Source organism: Durio zibethinus, chromosome 18, assembly GCF_047325235.1.
Source record: "Durio zibethinus cultivar Kanyao isolate XHJ-2024 chromosome 18, ASM4732523v1, whole genome shotgun sequence".
In the NCBI taxonomy this organism is placed as follows: domain Eukaryota; kingdom Viridiplantae; phylum Streptophyta; class Magnoliopsida; order Malvales; family Malvaceae; genus Durio; species Durio zibethinus.
Genome location: NC_143179.1, coordinates 17,173,005 through 17,195,679, shown reverse-complemented (window position 1 = coordinate 17,195,679; position 22,675 = coordinate 17,173,005). Strand labels below are relative to the sequence as shown.

Below are 22,675 nucleotides of genomic sequence, written 5' to 3'. Positions count from 1 at the left end.
ATTAAATTTTTTTAAAATTTAAAATTATATTAAATATTTTATTATAATTAATGAAATTTTAAAGCCGTGAAGAAAGCAAACATCACAAGGCACAGGGAGGAGGAATTGAGGGAAGGCCATGCTGATGGAGAGAAAGCGAAGAAGAAACACGACCAGGCTTCGAAATTCAGATTGAAAACTATAATCAATTGAGAAACTCGGACATCAGAGTCCCCTCAGAATTTTTTTTTCTCTTTTCATCTACATGTTTCAGGCCGCTTGCAGTGTAGTGATCAATTTCTCTTTCATCTCTCACCCAAAGCCGGCCCCGCCATTCGCCCCCCTTCTCAAACAAAAATGGAGGGCAGCGGCAGGGGCCTTGGTTTTCGAAGGGTTTAAGAAAAGGCCTTTTTCTTACACATGGGCCTTCGCTCTCCAGGCTTTCAGCGTACAAACCAGATTCAAAAATGATTTGAGCAATTAGATTAGGGGCTAGAGCAAATTACATGGTAGTATTAGATTTTTATGAAAATAAAGTATATTATTTTTGTGGAAAACCAAAAAAAGTGTCATTATTCACTTTTGAAAAAAACTTATAGAAACTATGGAAATGAAACATTAGATTAAGTTAAACTTGGCAAATTATGCTCAGAATCTATCTATAAAAAAAAAAACCATTCATATAAATTCAAACCATTAAGCAGGGTCATATTATCTATCTACAATAAATCAACAATATCATATTATCACCCAATCCAATGGCAAGATCAAACTTTCAAAGGTAGTGAAAATAACGCAGGTGGTCTAGAAATGTTAATTTTATTTAAATTTTATAGAGAATTTAATTTTTTTTATTCAAATAAAGATAAGTATGGGTATTAAATTTTGAAGATAAACATGATTTTAAAATAACTATTAGATAAGAGAATAGAGACGGATAATTTCACATTTTTATCTAATATATTTATATAGTAAATAAATTTTTTTATTTAATAATATAATTTTATTTTAGATTAATTAGCTTTTAAGTGATTTTTTGTTATTTAGATTTGTATTTGTATTAGTATTAATGCATGTATTGTATTTGGTTTAGTAGGTTTTTTTTTTTTTTAAAGAACATGAGTACAAGGATTTCTCATATTCGTTAGATCCCCGTACACATTGATGGGAATGGAAAGAGGGTATATTAAAAATTTGGAGATGAGAAAAAAATTATATAATCGATGATGGATATGAGGAATGCTTTATCCGTCTCATTGATATCTCTAAAATGGTCCACTAAAATATGAATATATAAATAGATAGATAAATAAAAAGGATAAGTACAAAGGCAATCATTGTAAAACCAAAAGCTTTGTTTGCTGTCATTTTAAATTTAAGTAGATGGGTTTTGTTTAAACAAATATTAAGACAGAGTTTGGTACAAGATGATTATTTTAAAAATTATGATAATTCACGTATAATAATTAGATTATTATATTTGATAAATATTTGATAATTTTATATAATGATGGTAATTTTAGATAATAAAAAGTGAGTAGATCATTAATTTAGAAGGTGATTTACTTTCCAATCAAGAAGATAAAAAATTTTTATCATTAAAATAAAATGATGTATAAAATTAACAATAATCAATTATACTAATTTAATATATAAATAAAAATCTTGTTATATCTTAAAATTGTAATTATTTTATATTATAAAATTTAAAAATTTTAAATTAATATTTATTATAACAAGTTCAAAATGATTTGTATGTATATTTTTCACTTTTTAATATTTATATAATATAATATTTTCTTTTTTATTATGAATTTAATAGATTAGTTTCATTTTTTATTTTAAATATTTTTTTTCATAATTTATATTATAAAAATAAAATTACCTATCAATAAATATATTTATTAATTTAATTATATTTTATTATAAAATAAATAAATATTACTAATATCTTACAAATTATTATCTTTAAACAACCAAAAAATTATTAGTTTATGTAATTATTACAATATGTATAGTTATTTTTTTACTTTTAAATAAAATAGTATTTAATTTTTAATAATATCAAATATGATCTTTAATTTTTAAGAATTAATCATTATTAATCAAATAAAATAATTTCAAATCATAAATGATAAAATTATTTTGATAATAAAACTAGTAATTATATTATTATACTGATTTTATAAAATATAGCAAACGTTACTTAAAAGTATTATCCACATTTCGTTGCAGGAGAAAAAATCATTTATTTAACAAGAATTTTTTTTCAAATTTAAAAACAAAAAGATAAATAAAAAGATTACTCAAATTAAAAGCAAAAATGCTGAATGAATGAACTAAACACATCAACACTTGAGTTTTTCCTCCTTTTATTTATAATACGAATTTAAACAAATAAATTCATTTACTTTTCATGATATTTATTTTGATCAAAACCTTTTCATTTTTTAGCCATCCAAATAGTACCCGAAATGGACGTATGGGTCACCCTCTTTTCTCATGACATCATGGCTTTTCAAAAAATGTCAATCTAATAAGTTCCAAACCCCACCACCACCCCCCTCCTTTTTTAAAAGAATCCCAAGAAAATCTCATCAAAATCTCTCTTTCCTTGTATACTTTCTTTTTCCTCCCAAGAAAAAGAAAAAAATTTGTTTCTCCCTTTCTTCCTCTGCTTCTTCTTCTTCTCCTTCTCCTTCTTCTCACCCTCTACTTCCTTCACTTCGCCCCTTTACCCTTCCCCTGCAATCCTCCCTTAAAATTACCAGAAAATGCTAAAAAAAATAAAAAATATATGCTTATCTCACCTGAAACACTGTCGTTTAACTTCAAAGTCGAATCACCCTTTAATTCTTCTTTCATCCATACCCCCTTCATTACTCAAACTCCGATTTTTTAGTATAATTTGACTTTTTACTTTTCGAAAAAAATTGTTTATAAGTAAATTATTTACCAATGAGCATAATATTACTTATAAATAATATTATATAAATAAATAATATTATATTAATAAAATTGTATATTATATTAATAAAATCATATTTTAATAAATAATATAATAATAAATATTATTAATTAATTTAATAAATATTATAATAGTATATTAATAAATAATATATTAATATATTAATAACAATATAAAGAATAAAAAATAACTTTATTTTAAGTATTTTTTATATTAACATAATATTTTAATATTAAATATTATTATTAAAATATAATTATTTTTTAATATTAATAATTTTAATAATAAATAATTTTAATATATTTTAATAATAAATAATTTTTAATATTTTAATAGTTATATTAATATTATTTGAAAAAAATTAAATTTTTTCAAAAAATCAAACAACAAAAAATATTTTTTATTAACCCATCCAAATAATTTTTTTTTTCAAATAAAAAAATATAAATAATTTTCAAAAATTATTTTTAAAAATAATTTTTTACGTAATCTTATTCTTTCTGTTAGAACTGTTAGAAATAAAGAAGGGAACAAGTAGACGTGTCACTCTAGTGTTCATGGGCTGTCCAATATGCATCAGAGCAGTCCTGGGAAGAGTCCAAATAACCCATCTTTCAAAATTTGGAAAAATCTGAGAAATGCAATGTGCCTGTCTAATGGTTGTCCGACAAGGCATGGTGCCGTGCGGATTTGTGGATATCGTCTTGCTTTTTTTCTTTCAATCAGTTTGATACCGAATATTTCTTTTTCAGTTGGGATGATGTTCAACATGATAATTAGAAAATAAAACTGTCCCTTTTTTTCTTTTTTTTTTCTGATGAAGTGGGAGCTAAAAATTTGATTTTGTGAGAATTAGTTTAAATAAATTAAATTATATAATAATAATAATAATACTAATAAACATTAAATTTTTTTTAAAAAATTTATTATTAGTCTTTAGGCAATTTAATATTTAAAAACATTAAATAATAACTTTGTTATCAATAATATTCACAACTAAATTATCATTCGATTAAAGATTTTTCATTCAATTACAAAATCGAATCTTCAATGTGTTTATTGTTGAAAATGCTTTCTAAGATGGAACCAATGCTAATTTCAACCGCAAATGAATTAGAATGTAAACAAGTTTCAAAATGTATATCATTGAAAATGATAACTGGTAGAACCAATGCCAGTATCAACAACAAATAAATTAGTAAGTAAACAAATTTTCAAAATGTTTATCATTGAAAATTTATACTTTTTTACTGTAATAATGATAACTGATAGAATCCGCTTGTTTCAACAACAAATAAATTAGAAAAATGAAAACTTTTAAAACTTTTTAAAATTTATGTAAAACACAGAATTTCAACAACAAATAAATTAGTAAGTATGCAAAATTTCAAAATGTTTATCCTTGAAAATTTTTATATTTTTTTTATTGTAATAATGATAATTGATAGAATCAAAGCTAGTCTCAACAATAAATAAATTAGAAAAATGATGACTTTTTAAAATTTATCTAAAACACACACAATTTCAAAATTGTTTTAGGCCACCAAGCCCCGTATAGCTCCACCCCGGATTGCTATGAGCTTTGGTTGTCATGACGCACCAAATTTCTTGGTAGCCAGGGTCCACTGTGTGATTAGCAACAATTTGTTTCCCTAATTTATTAGGATCTCCTCTTAAGCTGGAGATTTCTTTATTGAGCCCAGTTCTAGAGGTATTGGAATCTGGAAATATCGATTTATCACTCACAGCATTGCAGTCGTAAGAGCCTTCAATGCTAATGCTCTACTTTGCCATCAATTGCCCACCTTCTCAACTATAATTCGTGCCAATAAGCCTCGACAAATCAAATTCTGGTGGCCGGGATAGTGTGGTTATTAGTCAGCTCCCTCTACGAAATGGTTCATGTGAGTACTAAGAAACAAATTCCACCTTTTGGTAAAAATTATTCTGATTTGAAAGTATATTAGTGGATTCACCTTCAGCTTCCATTGATTTTCTGCTCCATCATTGGTTCAAGATATTGTGTTTTAAATATGGTTTCTTTCTTGTCAAGGTAGGTTACATATGGGTTTCCATGGGAAAGTGTTCATCCTCTCTGCATGGTATTTGAAATAAGTCAAATTTCCTTTCTATGTTTAGAATCGAATTTTGTGGGATTTGATTGAGATGGCGTTATCTCAATAATTTTCTTTGGTACTATTATATTCTAGGTTGACGTGCTTGATTGTCATAAGTCGGCAAACGTAAACAAAAGAAATTAATACATTTATGAACATTTATTTTTTGCGAGTAGTCCAAACCATCAGACACTTTGATATTCTCTTTAATTAATACAACTCACAGAAAATAAATGTTCATGAGTTTTTTTATATTCAAGATTATAATAAATTCTGATAAATGTCACTACTTAAAATAATTATATGAATGAATTTTCATTCATATTTTCCTATGAGAATGCTATGTGATGGTCCTGCACTTTATGATTTACTACTACTAATATATTTGAACCTGGTTTGAAAACCATTCTTATTAAAATGAGGCCATTTCTTTAATTTTCATATTAAAAATTAAGAATTTTGTTTAATTAAGCAGATTGGTTGTGCCTCTTCAGGACTTGCTGGTTTAAGTGATTTTCATTTTCGGTAAGGTATAGTCAGCTACCACAAATCTTTGACTTGCTTCGTCCTTTGTTCATGCTACTAATTACTATTTTAAAAGAAATTAATCTAAACTATGCTGCTCGCCCTTTTGTCTGAAAATTTTCATTATGTTCTGTTTTAAGTTGTGAAGTGTTTTTCATAAGAAGGGTAGGGAAAAAAGATAAAAACAAGTAGTAAAAAATTTCAAACCGTGCACAAATTTACAACTTTAACTTTACACTTGGTTTTGTATGGTGTTCTGGCTGCTGACCTTTCTGATGCTAATTTTCAAGGTACAGAGCTGAATTCTAGCTTTGACTACCTATAGCTATGTATCAAACCTTCAGGATCTACCGGTGCTATGGTCACAATGGTTTCCTGCACTGGTGGAGGTTCTGATGACCTAGCCTGCCTACCGCCGCCAACAATCTTTTGGCATGTCTCGATGAGGCAGTGCCTGCATTTAGGGCAAGACGAGTGGCAGCTCAGCCACTTATCGATGCAACGAACATGGAATCCATGGTTGCACTTTGGTAGAAGCCGCACGCGGTCACCCGGTGTGAAATCTGATAGACATATTACACACTCGGAGTCTAAGCCAGGCAGCTTCAAGTCAACAGAGTAGTTTACTGTTGGAAAGGTCTTTAAGGCTTTTCGCTTGACCCCTGTGTTTGCTACCCGAGCTGAGCCGCTGGCCACGGATTCTGAGGCTACCAAACTTGAGCACCTTAACGCACACCTAATAATGAAATTCAGTCCTAGTGAGCAAATTAGGGCACACAAGAGGACCGACAGAACCATAACAATGTTTGTATCGAAGCCGTTATTACCAGTGTAAGGATCTGAAGAATTGAGGTTGTTTTCAGGGTTTGCAGGAGCTGCTGTAGTTAGGGTTGGAAAAGATGGGGTATGCAGCAGCAACCTTCTAGAGTGGAATTCTCCAAGCAAACCTTGAAGAAGTTGAGTGGATATGAAAATGGACATGGTTTGGCTGGGTGAGTTGTGAGGTTCAGATAGGTAATTCTTCTTGTAGGTAGTTGGAACATGGAATTTATATAAAGGGAAAGTTAGGGATTTGAATTTCCATTTTGAGCCTTATGATAAGGGTTTTTTTTTTTTTTTTTTTTTTAAGTTTTTATAAAGGAGATTAGAGTTTGGAAATAGAAAAAGGGATTATAAGTTTTGAGATTCAAAAATCAAATATGCTAAATGCTAAATGCTACTTTTAAAAATAATTGCATGAACTAATTAATTGAATTAAATTCTGAAATTTATGATTAGTTTTATTTTTAATGAATTATAGTTGAGCATATTCTTGAGGGTTTATACCATATAGTATATATATATATATATATATATATATTTATGTAGGATTATAACAACCATATAGTTTCTCCACTGACTTTATGAAATTCACTAGGCTTTCTTATCCAATAGAAACCATGCATCCAGTGGCATAGCCACATATAAAATATGGGGTGAATTGATCCACTGAAAATTTTAAAATTTTAATTTACTAATATTGACCAACATTTTAATAAAAATCTAAAAGAAGAGAAAAGGTTAAAAACTCTTGTATTTATGTTGTATTATATATGTGATTATAATCTTTTTTATTCGATACAAATTGACTATTAATAAGAACATATGATTAAAATGTGAAATATGTCATATTTTCAAATATATTATAAAAAAGTATACTGATACATAAAGCTCTCACTGTTATTACAAAAAAATTTTTATATATTGACGCTTGATTTTATTGACGGTCAAATTTTATCAGTAAAAGAGATTTTTATGGATGAATTTTTAATACCGTTAGAATACCATATTTATACCATCACTTTGTTTAACCATTGGTATAAATAAACTTTTTCTAATGGTGTATGAATATCCGTCAGTATAAATATATTATATACTAACGGTTATTAACGTAATTGTCAGTATAAGTTCAAAACAAAAAAACTATTAGCTTACAAAAAATTGAATGGGACTATTGAAGACGTTTTTTGTCAAAAATACTTTCAATAATCCATTCAAAAAATTTTAGAGAGGGATTATTAAAGGCATTTTTGGTCAAAAATGACTTCAATAATCCATTCAAAATTTTTTTTGTATAGATTATTTACTAACGATTAAATTCCATCAGTAAAAGAGACTTTTACTGATGGATTTTTAATACCGTCAAAATATATCATATTTATACCAACATTTTATTTAATCATCAGTATAAATAAAAATTTTTTTATGGTATATGATTATCCATCAATATAAATATATTATATACCGATGGTTATTAAAGTAACCATCAGTATAGGCTAAAAAAATTATTAGCTTACAAAAAATTGAATGGGATTATTAAAGGCATTTTTGACAAAAAATGCATTTAATAACCCATTCAAAAAATTTTGGAGAGGGATTATTGAAGGCGTTTTTGGTAAAAAAAATATCTTCAATAATCCATATAAAAAATTTTACAAAGAATTATTGAAAGCGTTTTTGGCTAGAAACGCCTTGAATAATCTTTTAGAAAAAAATTGAATATGCGCCTTGAATAATTCATTAATAAAAACACTAGAGCAGTTTAGTTGGTTAGAGTATACGGATATTAATCATAAGGTTATAGGTTCAATCCCTCTTTATAGTATTTCGAGGGTTTTCTAAGAGATTATTGCAAGCGTTTTTGGCTAGAAACATCATGAATAATCCCTTACAAAAAATTGAATAGGATTATTTAAGGTATTTTTAGTCAAAAACACCTTGAATAATCCCCTTCAATTTTTATAAGAAAATTATTCAAGGCGTTTTTGACAAAAAATGCCTTGAATAATTTGTTAACAAAAACATTGGAGCAGCTCAGTCGGTTAGAATATTTGGCTATTAACCATAAGGTCGTAGGTTCAATCATTTCCTCTAATGTTTTAAGAGTTTTTCAAAGGATTATTGAAGGTATTTTTAGCTTGAATAATCTATTATAAAAAATTGAATAAGATTATTCAAAGCATTTTTGATCAAAAACACCTAACGCCTTGAATAATCCGTTAACAAAAACATTAGAGTAGCTTAGTCGGTTAAAGCATACGGTTATTAACCATAAGGTCAAAAAACCATCAAAACATTAGAGGGAGGGATTGCACCTACGACCTTATAGTTAATAACCGTATGCTTTAACCGACTGAGTTACTCCAATGTTTTTGTTAACAGATTATTTAAGGTGTTTTTGACCAGAAATGCTTTGAATAATTCAAAAAAAAAAAAAACGATGAGCTTATAAATTTAAATCATTTTCTTTACCTTTACCTCCCATCAAGTCTACATATTTAATCTTCACCTTCCACCAACTCTCTCCACCTCTCACCAACTTTACAAACTTAAACTCATCGACACCAATTTTGTTTTAGAGTTGAATTAAAGTTGAAGCATCAAGGCTTTTGTCATTTCTCAAAGGTATTTTTCATTTTCTACATTTCAATTTTATGTCATCGATCATGCTTTTTTTTTATATATATTTTTGGCTATATTAGATGAATTCAGACTCAGTTTTTCTTACTTCAAAAAGTAAAAGAGGGCTTGAAAATATTATTAACGACATTGTTTTTGTTAATGAAACAACTTTAATAGGAAAAATAGATGAAAACTTCATCTGTTTTACTGTGGATTAGTGGCATCTTAATAAATGTGACTTTGAAACATGTAGCTAGGGAAGAGCTTCTTTTCTTAATCTAGCAAGCAACTTATCCTTAGGCTTCTCAGATAAAAACATCATAGAAAAAAAATCTTTCTTTCTGAAATTTTAATGCCTACTTTGCTTTTATAGGAATTTTTTAATTAACAATCTAGCTGATCAAGAAATGAATTGTGTGGCTTAGGCATTGGAACAAGAGTTGCAGCAGATCAATATGTATATGATGTGAACAATCTTCAAAACATTGTTCATAATATATATAGAGGATTCGATATTCAATTATTAGTAATAGCACCAAGATGATTCTTTGATGCAAACTTCGAGCATTATGTTTGTAGACATTCAATCATATATATTAATGTTTTTTTTTATTGGATTTGGTACAATGATATTGGTTCTTGACTTATTTTAAATTTATGAATTATAAAACAATTTGGTTATTGTTTTATTTCAAATGTTATTAAATATTTTTACTTTTTTGGTTTATTTTTACTTTATATGAAATCATATCATATTATGATTATAAATAAATCAATATTAATAATTAAAAATATAATTAAAAAAAGTTTTATCGATGCCTTAAAATTTATACCGACGCGTTTTACTATTGAAATATTTCAGGTTATATTGACAGTTTGTATTGATGAGCATTAACTGTTAATATAGGCAAGAAAAATTAAAACATACAAGTCTATACTTACGGGTATTAACCGTCGGTAAAAAATATAATGGTTTAACACACAATAGATGTTATACTAACAAATATACATTTACTGATGGTCTTAAACCATAGGTATATTTCTGTAAGCTATTTTGATATCTGAAAAATAGTCAATATAGGTCTATACAGATAAATGATATACTGACGATTAAAAAATCATCTGAAAATACATTTTGACTATCAATATAGGGTTTGTGGTGCTATACTAATGGATTTTAAGGTTTTACCAATGCTTTTTTAAGCATCATTATATGTCAGATTTCTTGTAGTGGATACATGAGATCTGTAAAATAATCTAATGTACATATAATATTTTAACTTAGTTGAAAATATTATTTATTCGTTAATGATTTCTTATCTTAACAATAAGAGGAAGCATTCAAACCTTTGAATCTCTAGGTTCAAGTTTCATCAAATGTTGGTTTTATCTAAAAGAACATATTGATTGATTATTGATTGTTAATTTGATTTGCTAATTGGAATAAACGAACAAACCATATACATACATTTGTTTATTCATTTTCTATTCGTTTATAGCCTTACATGTAGCGGCATAACTAGAAAAAATTTTCAATGGGTCATATTTCAACTTTGATTATATAAATACAATATTATATATATATTACATATTGAAAAAAAATATGTTAAATCTGAAAGTTGTAAATTTAGAAAACTATAAAATATATTATCTCATTTGTATTCGGTTTAATTAAATTAAATAAATTCGTACATGACTACTAAACGAATATGTTTATAAATGTATATAAGTGAATATGTTCATGAGTAATAAACAAATCATGATCAAATAAGTTTAAACAAATAAACCTAAACAAATCTTAAAATATGATTAGGGTAAAAGATAAAAATGTAAATTTATTATTATTATTATTATTATTATTATTATTATTATTATTATTATTATTATTATAAGCAAACAACAAATGAACAATAAACAAATAAAAAGAAATGAGTTTTAAATGAATTTTAAACGAGTTTGTTTATGAATATAAATGAACTAAATAAATCTCTATTTATGTTCTATTTGTTTAATAAACAAATATAAAAATACTATTCAAGATCATTTGTTAAACTTAATAAATGAGTATAAAAGAGTAAAAATCGGACATATTCACAAACGATTCATCGAAGCACTACTCATTTATGTTTCTACTTGCATGCATCCCACATTTTGTAAAGAAGGTGCCACGTGGTCGTTGCCTCTCATGTTTATGGTAACGGTTAGGTGGCCATCAATTTTTTTTTTTGGTTAGGTGTGATTAGCCACTTATTAAAATTTATCTTTTTAATAAAATCTCAAAATTAATTAAAATTTATTAAAAAGATAATTTTTGGGTTTGTGAAAATAATTTGGGTTCGAAAGTCAATTACTTATGGGAAAGGATTAGCACTCTCATAAGCCCGTAAAAAAATGATATCAATTAATTATGTATTATCTTTTAATTTTAATAAAAATATCTTAATTTTGGTATTTAAAATTAATTTTCTTTATTTTCTTTATTGTAATAAAACAACATATTTTTATTTTTAGTTGTTTGCTAAAAAATTAAAAACCTTGTATATTGAAAAATCTCTAAAAATATTCAAATATCTGACAATATTAAGAGAAATTTTCTCACTTAAGAATTTCTTAAAACTCACTACTCGAACTTTTTAAGAATCTCATCATTGATGGTTCATAATATTTATATTTACCAAGCATATAATAAAATATGATGTCTATAATTTAATCCAAATAATATTTTCTAGAAAATTCATTTCTTATTCTATTTATTTAAAAAACAAAAAAATTTTATAAAAAATTATTCTAAATGCTCCAATACATTGGTGATATTTTAGATAAACTTTTTTACCTAAAAATTTTTAAAAAATCATTACTTGGACTTATTTAGTATCTCATCCTAGGAAAAATCTTCATTAATTATTAATAATTCATTTGAAAAGTTATGCAACAATATAATTATCCATAAATAGATCTATTTCCTAAAAGATGCATTTTTTTTTTATAAATATTCTTATATTTTTACAAGAAAATTATTCAAATTAAAAAAAAAATCCTTGTATTGAAAAGAGTTTCTAAAAATTACATTATTTTAATAATTTCTAGAAACTTTTCTCACCTAAGGAGTTATCGATAATTGCTACTCAAACTTTTTAAAATCTCATACTGGAAGACTTTCATTTAATTTTAATTTCATTACATATATGAATATAATTTCACAAAGTTAAATTAAAATTATAACCTTAGTCATTTAATATATTTTAAAAATGATAATAACACTAATTTTATTTTTTATTATTAATGATTTAAAATAATTAAATATATATATCTTAAAATATACATACAAAAATCAACAAATAACTAAATTAGTTTAAAATAAATTACCATAAGTTGGGTTAAAACCTAATTTAATGGAAGAGTCCAAAGCAATTGGGTTGAGGCTTAGGCTTTGTTTATGGCCTTATTTGGTGGTGGGTCTAATAGGTGTGGATCAGAACCAAACAAAACTTGAGTTATGCTTAGGTTGCAAGCCACTAGATGAGTAGGTTAATTGGGTCAGCTTCAAAGCAAGTCAGGCAACGAGTTTCAAATCTAGCTTTACGTGGTTCAGGTTTAACCCAATAGCTTGTATTTTTTTTTTCTCACTATAAAAACTCATTCTTTTTTTGTAATTCATTTTCTTTCTTTGTTTAAAAAAAAATTCTCTTCATAAAAAACAAATCACAAGCCAAATGCTTCCCTTAGCCATGCCTAGTTTTTGGCATTAGCCCATCGTTATTGTCGCCATCATCGTCGATCATCGATGCTGGCTAGCATCATCTGAATTCCAAATTTTCACCATGGCTTTTTCTTTACCTTTTTTTCTCAAATCTCCAAATATATATTTCAAAAACCCCCTAGATTTTCCTTGATCTAAGTGTGAAGACCAAAATTTTTTATGGTTGGAAAACACCTTTGCTGTCACCTAAACCAGCTAAAACCAAAGTATGTTTTTATCTATTCCATGACTTTTCAAACCATGGTTTCAGATTGCTTAGAAGGCTCACCGCAGTCATCATTCTCCTTAAGTCGCCATTATTTCTAATGGTGTTGATGGCCTCCCCTTTTATCTTTCCTTGTTTCCCATTTACAAATCCAAACCAAGTTTTCTTAAAAAAAAAAAAAATCTGCAAAGCCTAATTAATCTCAAGAAAACTGAAACCTCCTCCCTATTTTTTTTTTTTATCTTTGGTTTCTTTTGTGGCTTACCTTTTTGGGAAATGAGGTTGATTTTTTCTTGTTTTTGTTTGTTTTTGTTTTTTGTTTTTTTTTTTTTTTTTTGGGTTCTGCTTGTTGATGTATGGGTGTTTGGTGAGGGCTTTCAGGTAGTGGTTGGAGTTGAGGTGGGTATTGAGTAGAGGTTACATGATGGTGGATGGTTGATGGTGTTTATCTCAGGTTGAGGGATACTTGATGGTGATAGTGGTTAGTGTGGTGGTCTCGATGATGGGTTTAATATTGGTTTTTTTGTTGAAGTTCAAGAGTAGTGAAATTTACTTGTTTGAAGGTGGATTGTCAATGGTGAATAATGGAAAGATGGCCGAATGGGAATCGTAACTTTTTTACTTCTAATTTTTACTGTGTTTTAAGGCTGTGAATATGGTAAGATCAGATTATAGTGAAAGGAGTTTTTTTTTTGTTGGAAGAGATTGGTAAAGCCAAAATGGTAAAAGGATTGGGATTTTTAATGTTGAAAGCTTTTTCTTTGAAAGGTGGCTGGATTGTTTTTGGGAAAATTTTTTTGCTAGTTTTCTTGTCCCTTTTTGCCAAATGGTGTTTGTGAAGTTTTATCTGTTAATTGGGGTTGCAACAGTCCAAGGTTTAATAGCTTCTCAGAGCTGTAAGGTAGTGACCAACAAGTTACTAGTTGTCGGGTATAAGGTAGTGGGACTTTGATTGGTTGTTGGTAGTGCCAGCATCAATCTATCTTCTTACTTTGCTTTTTTTTTTTTGTTTAAATTTAAAATTTTTTAATTAGTTCAATAAAAACAATAACAAAAAAATTAAAATTAAAATTCAGGTTTAAAATTTAATTTAGACTTAAAATTGAAGTTTGGGCCTTTAAGCTCAAATGACTAAAATTTGAATTAATCTCAATTAAATTGAGCCTTAACTCCGATAGAGTTGGACTTGACAATTTATCTGAAAAGGTCCTAAATGAGTTAGACTAATTGAAACACTTAAATTGATCTATATTAAATTATTTGAATCAAGTATAAAAATCAAACAAAGCTAAATTGATCCAAACAAAATTAGATATCTTGAAAAGCTCTATTAGACCAATTTATGTAAGAGCTAGGAATGAACAATGAGCCATTGCAGTCTTGGGATTAGATGGACAATACATTTCTCATGTTGTTTCAACAATCAGATGGATATTGGAAGCTTTGTCAGGATTAGAGATTTTATTTTATTTTTAATATAATCTTGTTTCAATGTACGTAAGTTAAATACATGCCAAAATTTTTTTAGTCGGACTTGACTATAGTCTATAATCCCTGTGTCGTAACGATTTTGAGACCGTCAGACGTAAAGTGTTTTAAAATAAAAAAAAAAGATGAGTCACCACCAATCTTTTTAAGGATGTGATTGGCTACCCAATATCTTTTTAATAAAACTATAAAAGAAGGTTTAAAGTTTATCAAAAAGATAAATTTTGATCTACGAAAATCAAGTTGGATTCGGAGGTCGGTTATGTGTGGAGAATGATTAATACCCCTATAACGCCCATAAATTGATACCATTTAATTATGCACTATTTTTGATGTTAGATAAAATGATTTCAATTTGAAATTTAATACTAATTCCCTTCATTTGAAAAAAAATATTTTTGCTAAAATTTTTTATTTAGAAATATTGAGAAAATCTTTAAGTTAAAGAATTATCTTAAAATTCTCCAACATCTAGGCAAAATTTAAAATAACTCTTTTCACTTAAGATTTAACAGAATACTCCTTAAAATAAAAATAACACTCTTTGTAGATGATAATTATTGGTGACTCTCCAACATCTAAGCAGAGTACCAATAATTATTTCTTTCAGAATATTATTTTTGTTTTATTTTATAATATCACAATTTTAAAAGTAAGTAAAAAACATTTTATGCAAAAAAGGTAAATGATGATACTATCAAGTAAAATTATACGAAATGAGTGCAAATAATAACAATAAACACATTTAAGCTAATAGGTGTTATGTATAATGAAATGCAAATTCAAATTTGAATTCTTAAATATAATGAGACCACATTGACTCTCCAACATCTAGGGGAGCTTAGGTGTGACTATTTATATTTAAGATCTCATTTTATTATTAATATATTTTTATTAATCAGTTATTAATCCCATTGTTAAAGCGAATTAAGGACTCATAAGAAAAACTTAATGGAATAATATTTCTTTAAATACCCCATCATTTAGGTGGTATTCGAGAACAAATTACTCTATTTGAAATTTTTGCACGTATCTTTAAAGTTTTGAAATGGTTTTGAGTATAGGTTTAGGTCGATGTTTTAAGATTTAGTGAGTTTTGAGCAATGATTCAAGATTTTGTACCAAATCTAAGGTTTTCAGAATTTTGGAATTTAAGGTTCAGTTTTCGAGTTTGAGGTTTGGGGTTTTAGTTTTAGGGTTTTGAAGGTTTAGGGTTTCAATTTTGAGGTTTAGAGGTTTTAGCATTTTTTAAGGTTTGAAAGGTTTAAGGTTTCGTTTTTAAGGCTCGGAAGGTTTAGGGTTTCATTTTGAGGTTTGGAGATTTGGGACTTAATTTTAGGGTTTGGAGGGTTTAGGATTTTGATTTTAAGGTTTAGAGGGTTTAGGGTTTCGTTTTTAGAGTTTAGAGATTTGGGACTTAATTTTAGGGTTTGGAGGTTTAGGGTTTGGATTTTTAGGGTTTGAAGGGTTTAGAGTTTAATTTTAGGGTTTAGAGATTTATTGTTCGAATTTTAGGGTTTAGGGTTTAATTTTAGGATTTGGAGGTTTAGGGCTTAATCTTTAGGGTTTCATTTTTTGGGTTTTGAAATTTAGGATTTGGATTTTAGGGTTAGGGGTTTAGAATTTCGATTTTAGGGTTTTGAGGTTTTAGGATTTATTTATTATTTATTATTATTTAATATCTTTATTTTTATTATATTTATTATTATTTAAAAGAAAATAAGAACATTTCTAAAAATCTCTAACATCTAGGCAAACTTTCAGAGTAAGTTCGATTTTTATGATTTTTGAAAATTAATTAAAAATTTTTTGCATACTTTATACATATATTTTAATGAAAATTTATTATTATTATTATTAGTAGTTTTTTGTTATTAATCTTATTATTATCATTATACTTTTTTTTAATATAATTCTCCAACGTCTAGACATAATTATATTTTAAAAGGTTTTTATTCTCTCCAACATCTAGGTAGAAAAAATAACAAATATATTATCCTATCTTATTTTATTTTATTTTATTTATTTAATATTAATAATTTTTTTAGGTTACTATTATTATTATTGTTATTATTATTTTTAGCATTTTTAGTTTTTTTATTATTTTAATTAATTTTTTAATTTTTTAATTCTCATTTTATTATTACTAAAAACAATCAAATGTTTTATTCTAACAAATTTAAAAATTTATCATGTATAAAAAAACACATAAAAAAATAAAAATAATAATATATAAAAAAATTAAAAAATTAAAAAAAAAAAAATTTTTACCTGAACCGAACTGGTTAATAGTTCGATCAACAATCGGTTTGGCTGTACCAAAAAGGGGTTGGTTTGACGCGCAGTTCAGTCGAACCAGTTGAGGAACAGTTCGATCCGATTTGATCGAACTGAATCGGACCGAACTGTTTCAGAGCTGTTGGAGGAACTGGGTCAGCGGGTTAATTGTGCGGATCCCGAGTTAGGTCTGGGCTCGCGCGGATCCTTCCTGGTCCAGACGACGTCATTTTGGGCTTTCTTTATATATATATATATATATAAGCCAAAAATTTGTTTGGATCATTTTTCACCTTTTTTCAAAAAAAAAAAATTTCAAAGCTAAGGAATTCTCTGGCCTTGGCCAGAGTCCAGTGTCGGATCGCTGCACTGACGACCGTCTAGATGGTCGGTGATCGCTGATTATCGAAAAATTTCTAGAATTCACTAAAATGCTATTCTCGACCTCCTGAGCTTAGATCTAGCATCTTTTTCGCGAGAAAAAGCTCCAATCGATGTAGATCGAAGTTTAAAGTTTTTTGTATTTTTTTATTTTTTTAAGATTAACTGACTGTCTTTTTTCTTTGTTATAAGAAAACTTGGAGTTGAGGTTCCTCCTTACGGGTAGGATTGTTTGTTTGTTGTTTTTTTATTTATTTATTTATTTATTTTTTTATTTGGGTGTTTAAAGGATTATTCGCTTTTTTTTTTTTTTGTGAAAGAGTCTGGTGAAAGTGTGAGAAAGCTTTTGGATTTCTGGGTGTTCGTCTTTTGGGCTTTTATTTGAGAGAGTTTCGATTCGACCGAAAGGGGAAGAGAATGAATGCTTTATAGGGCTGGGAGCAGTAGTGTGCTAATGGAGCTACAGTGCCCTAGCGAAAAGACTGGATAATGGGTGGCATGATGGCTATGGGTAGTGGCATGATGGCTTGGCAGGGGGTGGACAGCCAGTGGTGCCGTGCACGACACCCACTGACATCAGCTTCTATGTTTTTGTTTTTCTCCATTTAAACTTTTTTGTTTGTCTTTTTTTTTTTAAAATTTTAATTAAATTAATTTTATTGTTATTATTATTAAAATTATTATTATTAATATTAAACAGGAACTGAAAATAGTAGACCCGGATAAAACCGATGTCTACTCGTTATATCCATTCTATTCAGCTTAAAACACATGTAGGAGTCCATTTGTTAAAAATCAGTCATGATTTTTATTTTTTCGTCCATCCACTGGCCCCTGCTCTTCCTTTTTGCTTGATCTGTTTGTTGTATCACTTATTGACACATAAAAACAATTTGGAACTGCTGAGTGTTGAGGTCAAAATTCCTCGTGGTTGCTCGTGATGGTACTTTAGTTGAAAATCATGCAATATAAGATAATTGGGAAAGTCTTTGAAGTTTCTGAAAGTCTTTCCTAATTGGGTAAATATTGGGTCCATATAATCTAAGAAAACAGAAAGATTAAGGTAATAATATATTGAATTGGGAATCTATTTCAATTGGTTTATAAAATTATTTATAAATAATATTATTTAGCATTTGAAATTTAAATATTAATATTTATAATTTTTTAACTTAATTTAAAACTTTCTTTATAAAAAAATAAAATAAAAAAAATATGAAGACAGTTAAAAGAATGAGAAAATATTAATAGAAATGAACTTAACATATGTAAGATAGCAAAATTACCATGATGCTGAAGGTAAATTTCAGGCATGAACGCTAGAATGAATATCATTCAAATAAATATTGTTTCGTTTTCTAAGATTAAGGCCCATTTGGTTTGTAACGGACATTTAGTTCATTACGTTTATGTAACTTTATGGTTTAATCACACTGGAGATTAGTATTTGGGTTACACATGCAAGCTGTGATGGAATCTTCTGGATCGTATCAGAGGTTAAAATTTCATTGGAGTTGGACCCATAATTGGATAATTTTATCCTCATTAAGTTATGTTTCTCACAATTTTACCTTTATTTTCTTTTTTAATTTTTGGATTAAAATATCCTTTTAAATTTATAAATTACATGTTAATTTTATCCATAGTATTTATTTTTCTTTTCACATCCACCCTTGAATTTTTAATGTATTTTCTAAAGTGTCTTTAATTTTAAAACCTCAACGTTTTTTCTTTCTCGTTTTTGGTAAATTTTCTTTTAAACTTAAAAAGTTTTTAAATTATTTATTTTTCTTAATTCTCTCATTTTTCCCTTTTACCCTTGATGCTTCGGTTCTTTTTTTTTTTTTTTTAATTTTTTTATTGTTTTTTAATTTTGAGGTTTTAATTATACATTTATTTAAAGTATAAATACGTTTACATATATAAATTTATATATAAACTATTATTTTATATTTATGAAATATAATTATTAAATTTTTATTACTCAAAAATCCTGTATATATTATTTTAAAATAATATTGTGTCACTATTTATTAAATAAAACTTAAAAGATTTTAAATATTAAATAACATTAAAATATAAGTATTATTTATTATACAAAATAATTTTAATAATTTTTAATTTATTAACAAAAATACTATTATATATATATAAATAGGTTCATTATTTTTAATTATTTATTAATTTTGCAAGTATCAAATATATATTATAAAATATATTATATACAAATTTTGGTTTATTGTCCTTAATGATGATTTTTTAATGATAATTTTTTCTTCTTTATGCACTTCATCACACCATTATCGTTGTTTAAGCATATATCTCATTATTAATTTTGATCTTATTGTTATAATATCCATTCTTACTATTAAAAAAATTAATTTCATCTATCATTATTATCAATTTTACTAAAACCAATCCAATCACAAGTTCAAATATATATGATATTTTGCATAACTTACTGAGGTGCTGTTTACATATTAATAATTATGTAAATAATTATAAATTTTTATTGATCCGAGTGATAATGAATTCGATTTTTTTCAAGTAAGATATTGATTTTAAGTTTCGTAAATGAAAAAAGTAAGCACTAAAAAAGCTTTTTCTTTTATAGAATTCTGATTTAATTTTAAAATAATTGAGACTTAAAGTGGCTATTGAATACCGAAGGTGCCAAACAAAAAAAATTATGCAAATAATTAAAAAGAGATAAGAAGACATTACTTACAACTGATTTTGGGCCTAATTGTACGCATTCTTCGAATATGTAATATTAAGTATCAACTTTTTTTTTGTTTTTGTTAAACATTTAATTTAAAATTAATTGATAATAAATAAAAAAATTTAATTTAAGTATAAAATTATAAAATTTTATATATTTATTTAATGAGGATAACTCACTTTAACATGATCATTAATTGCTTCATTTTCATTACTATTTGTAACGACTGTTGCTTTCTTTTCTATACTTTTTTTAGGGATATGGTATCTACCTATCATTAGCCATTCCTCAAAATTTGATTTGCAAAAGGACCATTTAAGTTTTTTTTCTTATGCAGCTCATGTTTAGAGACATTAATTATATTCAAATATGATAAAAATCCGATTTTTAGTCAAATGGAGACGGATATAATACTAAATTTTGAAAAGGAAAACAAAATTTGTATCATGCACATCAACTGTTTGTTAAAACTGCTAAAAAAGAGTTGGTACTTGATCATGGAATGTATAGTTGAAAATTAATTTAACATCTTACTGCTCAAATTATAAACATTGAATAATTTCTATGTCGGCTGCTATATGTTTGGATCTTGGAATGTATTCCACTTACTCTAATGGCCTGCCCCTTCTTAACACTTCTTTTTAACACACAAATCTGTTTAATTCCCTATTATAAGCTAAATCAAAATTTGATATTCTAGAACGATTCAAAGTATGTGACTTTTTTTTAGAAGAATTAACGTATCACACATTGTGTTGAATGATTTTGACTCAAAGATTACACAAAATTCATGGTTTAATCCCCAGAAATACATCTATTACCGTGCTCACGTGTGTGAGATTTATAACAAAAACTGTGACAAGGCATACATGGCAAAAACTGTGGTCCGCGAGCACATCGAGTAAGATTAAAGTCTTTGGATGGAAACTCAACCATGGATTCCTACCAACCTATAACACGCTGATGAAACGAGGAATTTAGATACAAGGCATATGCCCTAGATGTGGTCAGCAGCAGGTAACCATAGTTCATGCCATATGGGAATGCCCATATGCAAAGGCTATTTGGAATGTTGTTACTCTCCAAGCGAACTGGAGGGACGTAAACCAGAATGCAGAGAGCGGTTGGTTGCATGAGATTGTTAGGGATGTAGATGCTGCAAGCTGGGAACTGGGGTTGATGGTTAGTTGGGTCGTGTGGCATGGGAAGAATATGGTGGTGAAAGCAGAAGAAAATAGATCATCGGAAGCGCTAGCCCAGTTTGCTACAACATATCTGTTGGAGTTAAAGCAAGCACAAGCGCGAGGGATGGAGAAAATGGCAACGACTCAGACAGTGTGGAGACCACCACATGTGGGTTTTGTTAAAATAAACTTTGATGGTGCATTCATAGGGGCAAACAGTTCAGGGGGATTGGGAGTCATAACACGGGACCACACAAGTAAGGTGCTAGGGGCAGCGATTACCAGGGTGTATAACGTGCACGAGGCAAGCATGGTGGAAGCATGGGCAGCGGCAAAAGCGGTGGACATGGCAACATCGATGAGACTGACAAACCCGATACTGGAGGGAGATGCATTAAACATCATTAATAATATTTGATTAGAGAAGGACGACCTGTCAGCCATGGGACACATCATTGCTGATATTAAAGAAAAAGGAAAGACCTTTTGTTCTTTCAGTGTAGGTCAGGTCAGAAGAGAGGCAAACAAAGCTGCCCACAGATTAGCCAAAATAGGCCTGCAACACCATTCTGATGATATGTGGATAGGGGAATGCCCCACAAGCATCGTGGAAATTGTTGAGACAAAATCACTTGAGTAATATATGAATATTTGTCCAGAGCTTTTAGGGGTTAAAGACGCTTGAAAGAATATTAAATTTTCGAATCAAATTTCTTTCTTGTTTTTATTTGTAGTGAGAAAACAAAAAACAAAGAATATTTATTTTAAAAAAAATAGTTCCAACCCCATTTCAATAGTTGTTATAGGTGCATTAGAAATGGGGAAAAAAATAGAGAGATGTCAATCCTTCGTAGATACTGAAAATGTTTTCTTGTCTTAAAAGAATTTCTATTATTCTATTTATATGAATGGTCCTAATATATCATTAATCTTTTAATTAGTGTAGTTTTATCATTCTACTTTTAATTTTGAATTAAATTCAGCATATTACTTCTAATTTTGGAAAATATTTGATCAAAATGTAATAGTTAGAAAATATATATTTCATAGAATATTTCGTTAAAAGTTGTTTTATATTTTTAAAAAATTGAAATTGACTTGGTAAAAAAAAAATCAAAGTCAATTGAAAAGGTATGGTATGATCACATTATCTTTAGTAAAAATTGTCATAATAAAAAATACAAATATTTATTATGTAGTATTATTTTTAATAAAATATCATGATAAAAAAAGAAAAGAAAATAAAATAAAAATTTTAGATTTTAGCGTCGTGGTTATTATTTTTCATTCATGTCATTTTTAAAATTATTTTTTGAATTGTAAAATAGGTTAGCGAAAATATTTTTGCTGAATATTGTTTATTGTTCCAAATTTAAAAGTGTGATTATAAATTTACTTCAAAACTAAAAGTATAGTGATAAAATTAAAATTACACCAGTTGATAAATTAATGATAAAGTTGGACCACTCATATAAGTAAAATGATAAATTTACCCCTTATGGCCTTATCCCAATATTAGCTAACTTTTCCCATTTTTTTCATATGGTCTTTGTGAAGCCAACATCTTAACTTCAAGCCTACTTTGACCTTATTTCTCTTATGAGGTTTCACATAAGTGAAGAGTTAGA

At 27.4% G+C, this 22,675-nt stretch overlaps 1 protein-coding gene and 1 pseudogene across 1 annotated transcript; one reads left to right on the top strand and one right to left on the bottom strand.

Moving 5' to 3' along the window:
* Window positions 1–5,698: 5,698 nt before the first annotated feature.
* LOC111300645 (RING-H2 finger protein ATL78 pseudogene) lies at window positions 5,699–6,832 on the bottom strand (annotated as a pseudogene).
* A 13,900-nt stretch (window positions 6,833–20,732) lies between these two features.
* On the top strand, window positions 20,733–21,465 carry LOC149513780 (uncharacterized). Its single transcript, XM_089748112.1, has 2 exons — window positions 20,733–20,764; window positions 20,865–21,465. The coding sequence occupies exons 1-2, from the start codon at window positions 20,733–20,735 to the stop codon at window positions 21,463–21,465; spliced, it is 633 nt and encodes a 210-aa protein (XP_089604238.1).
* Window positions 21,466–22,675: the final 1,210 nt, after the last annotated feature.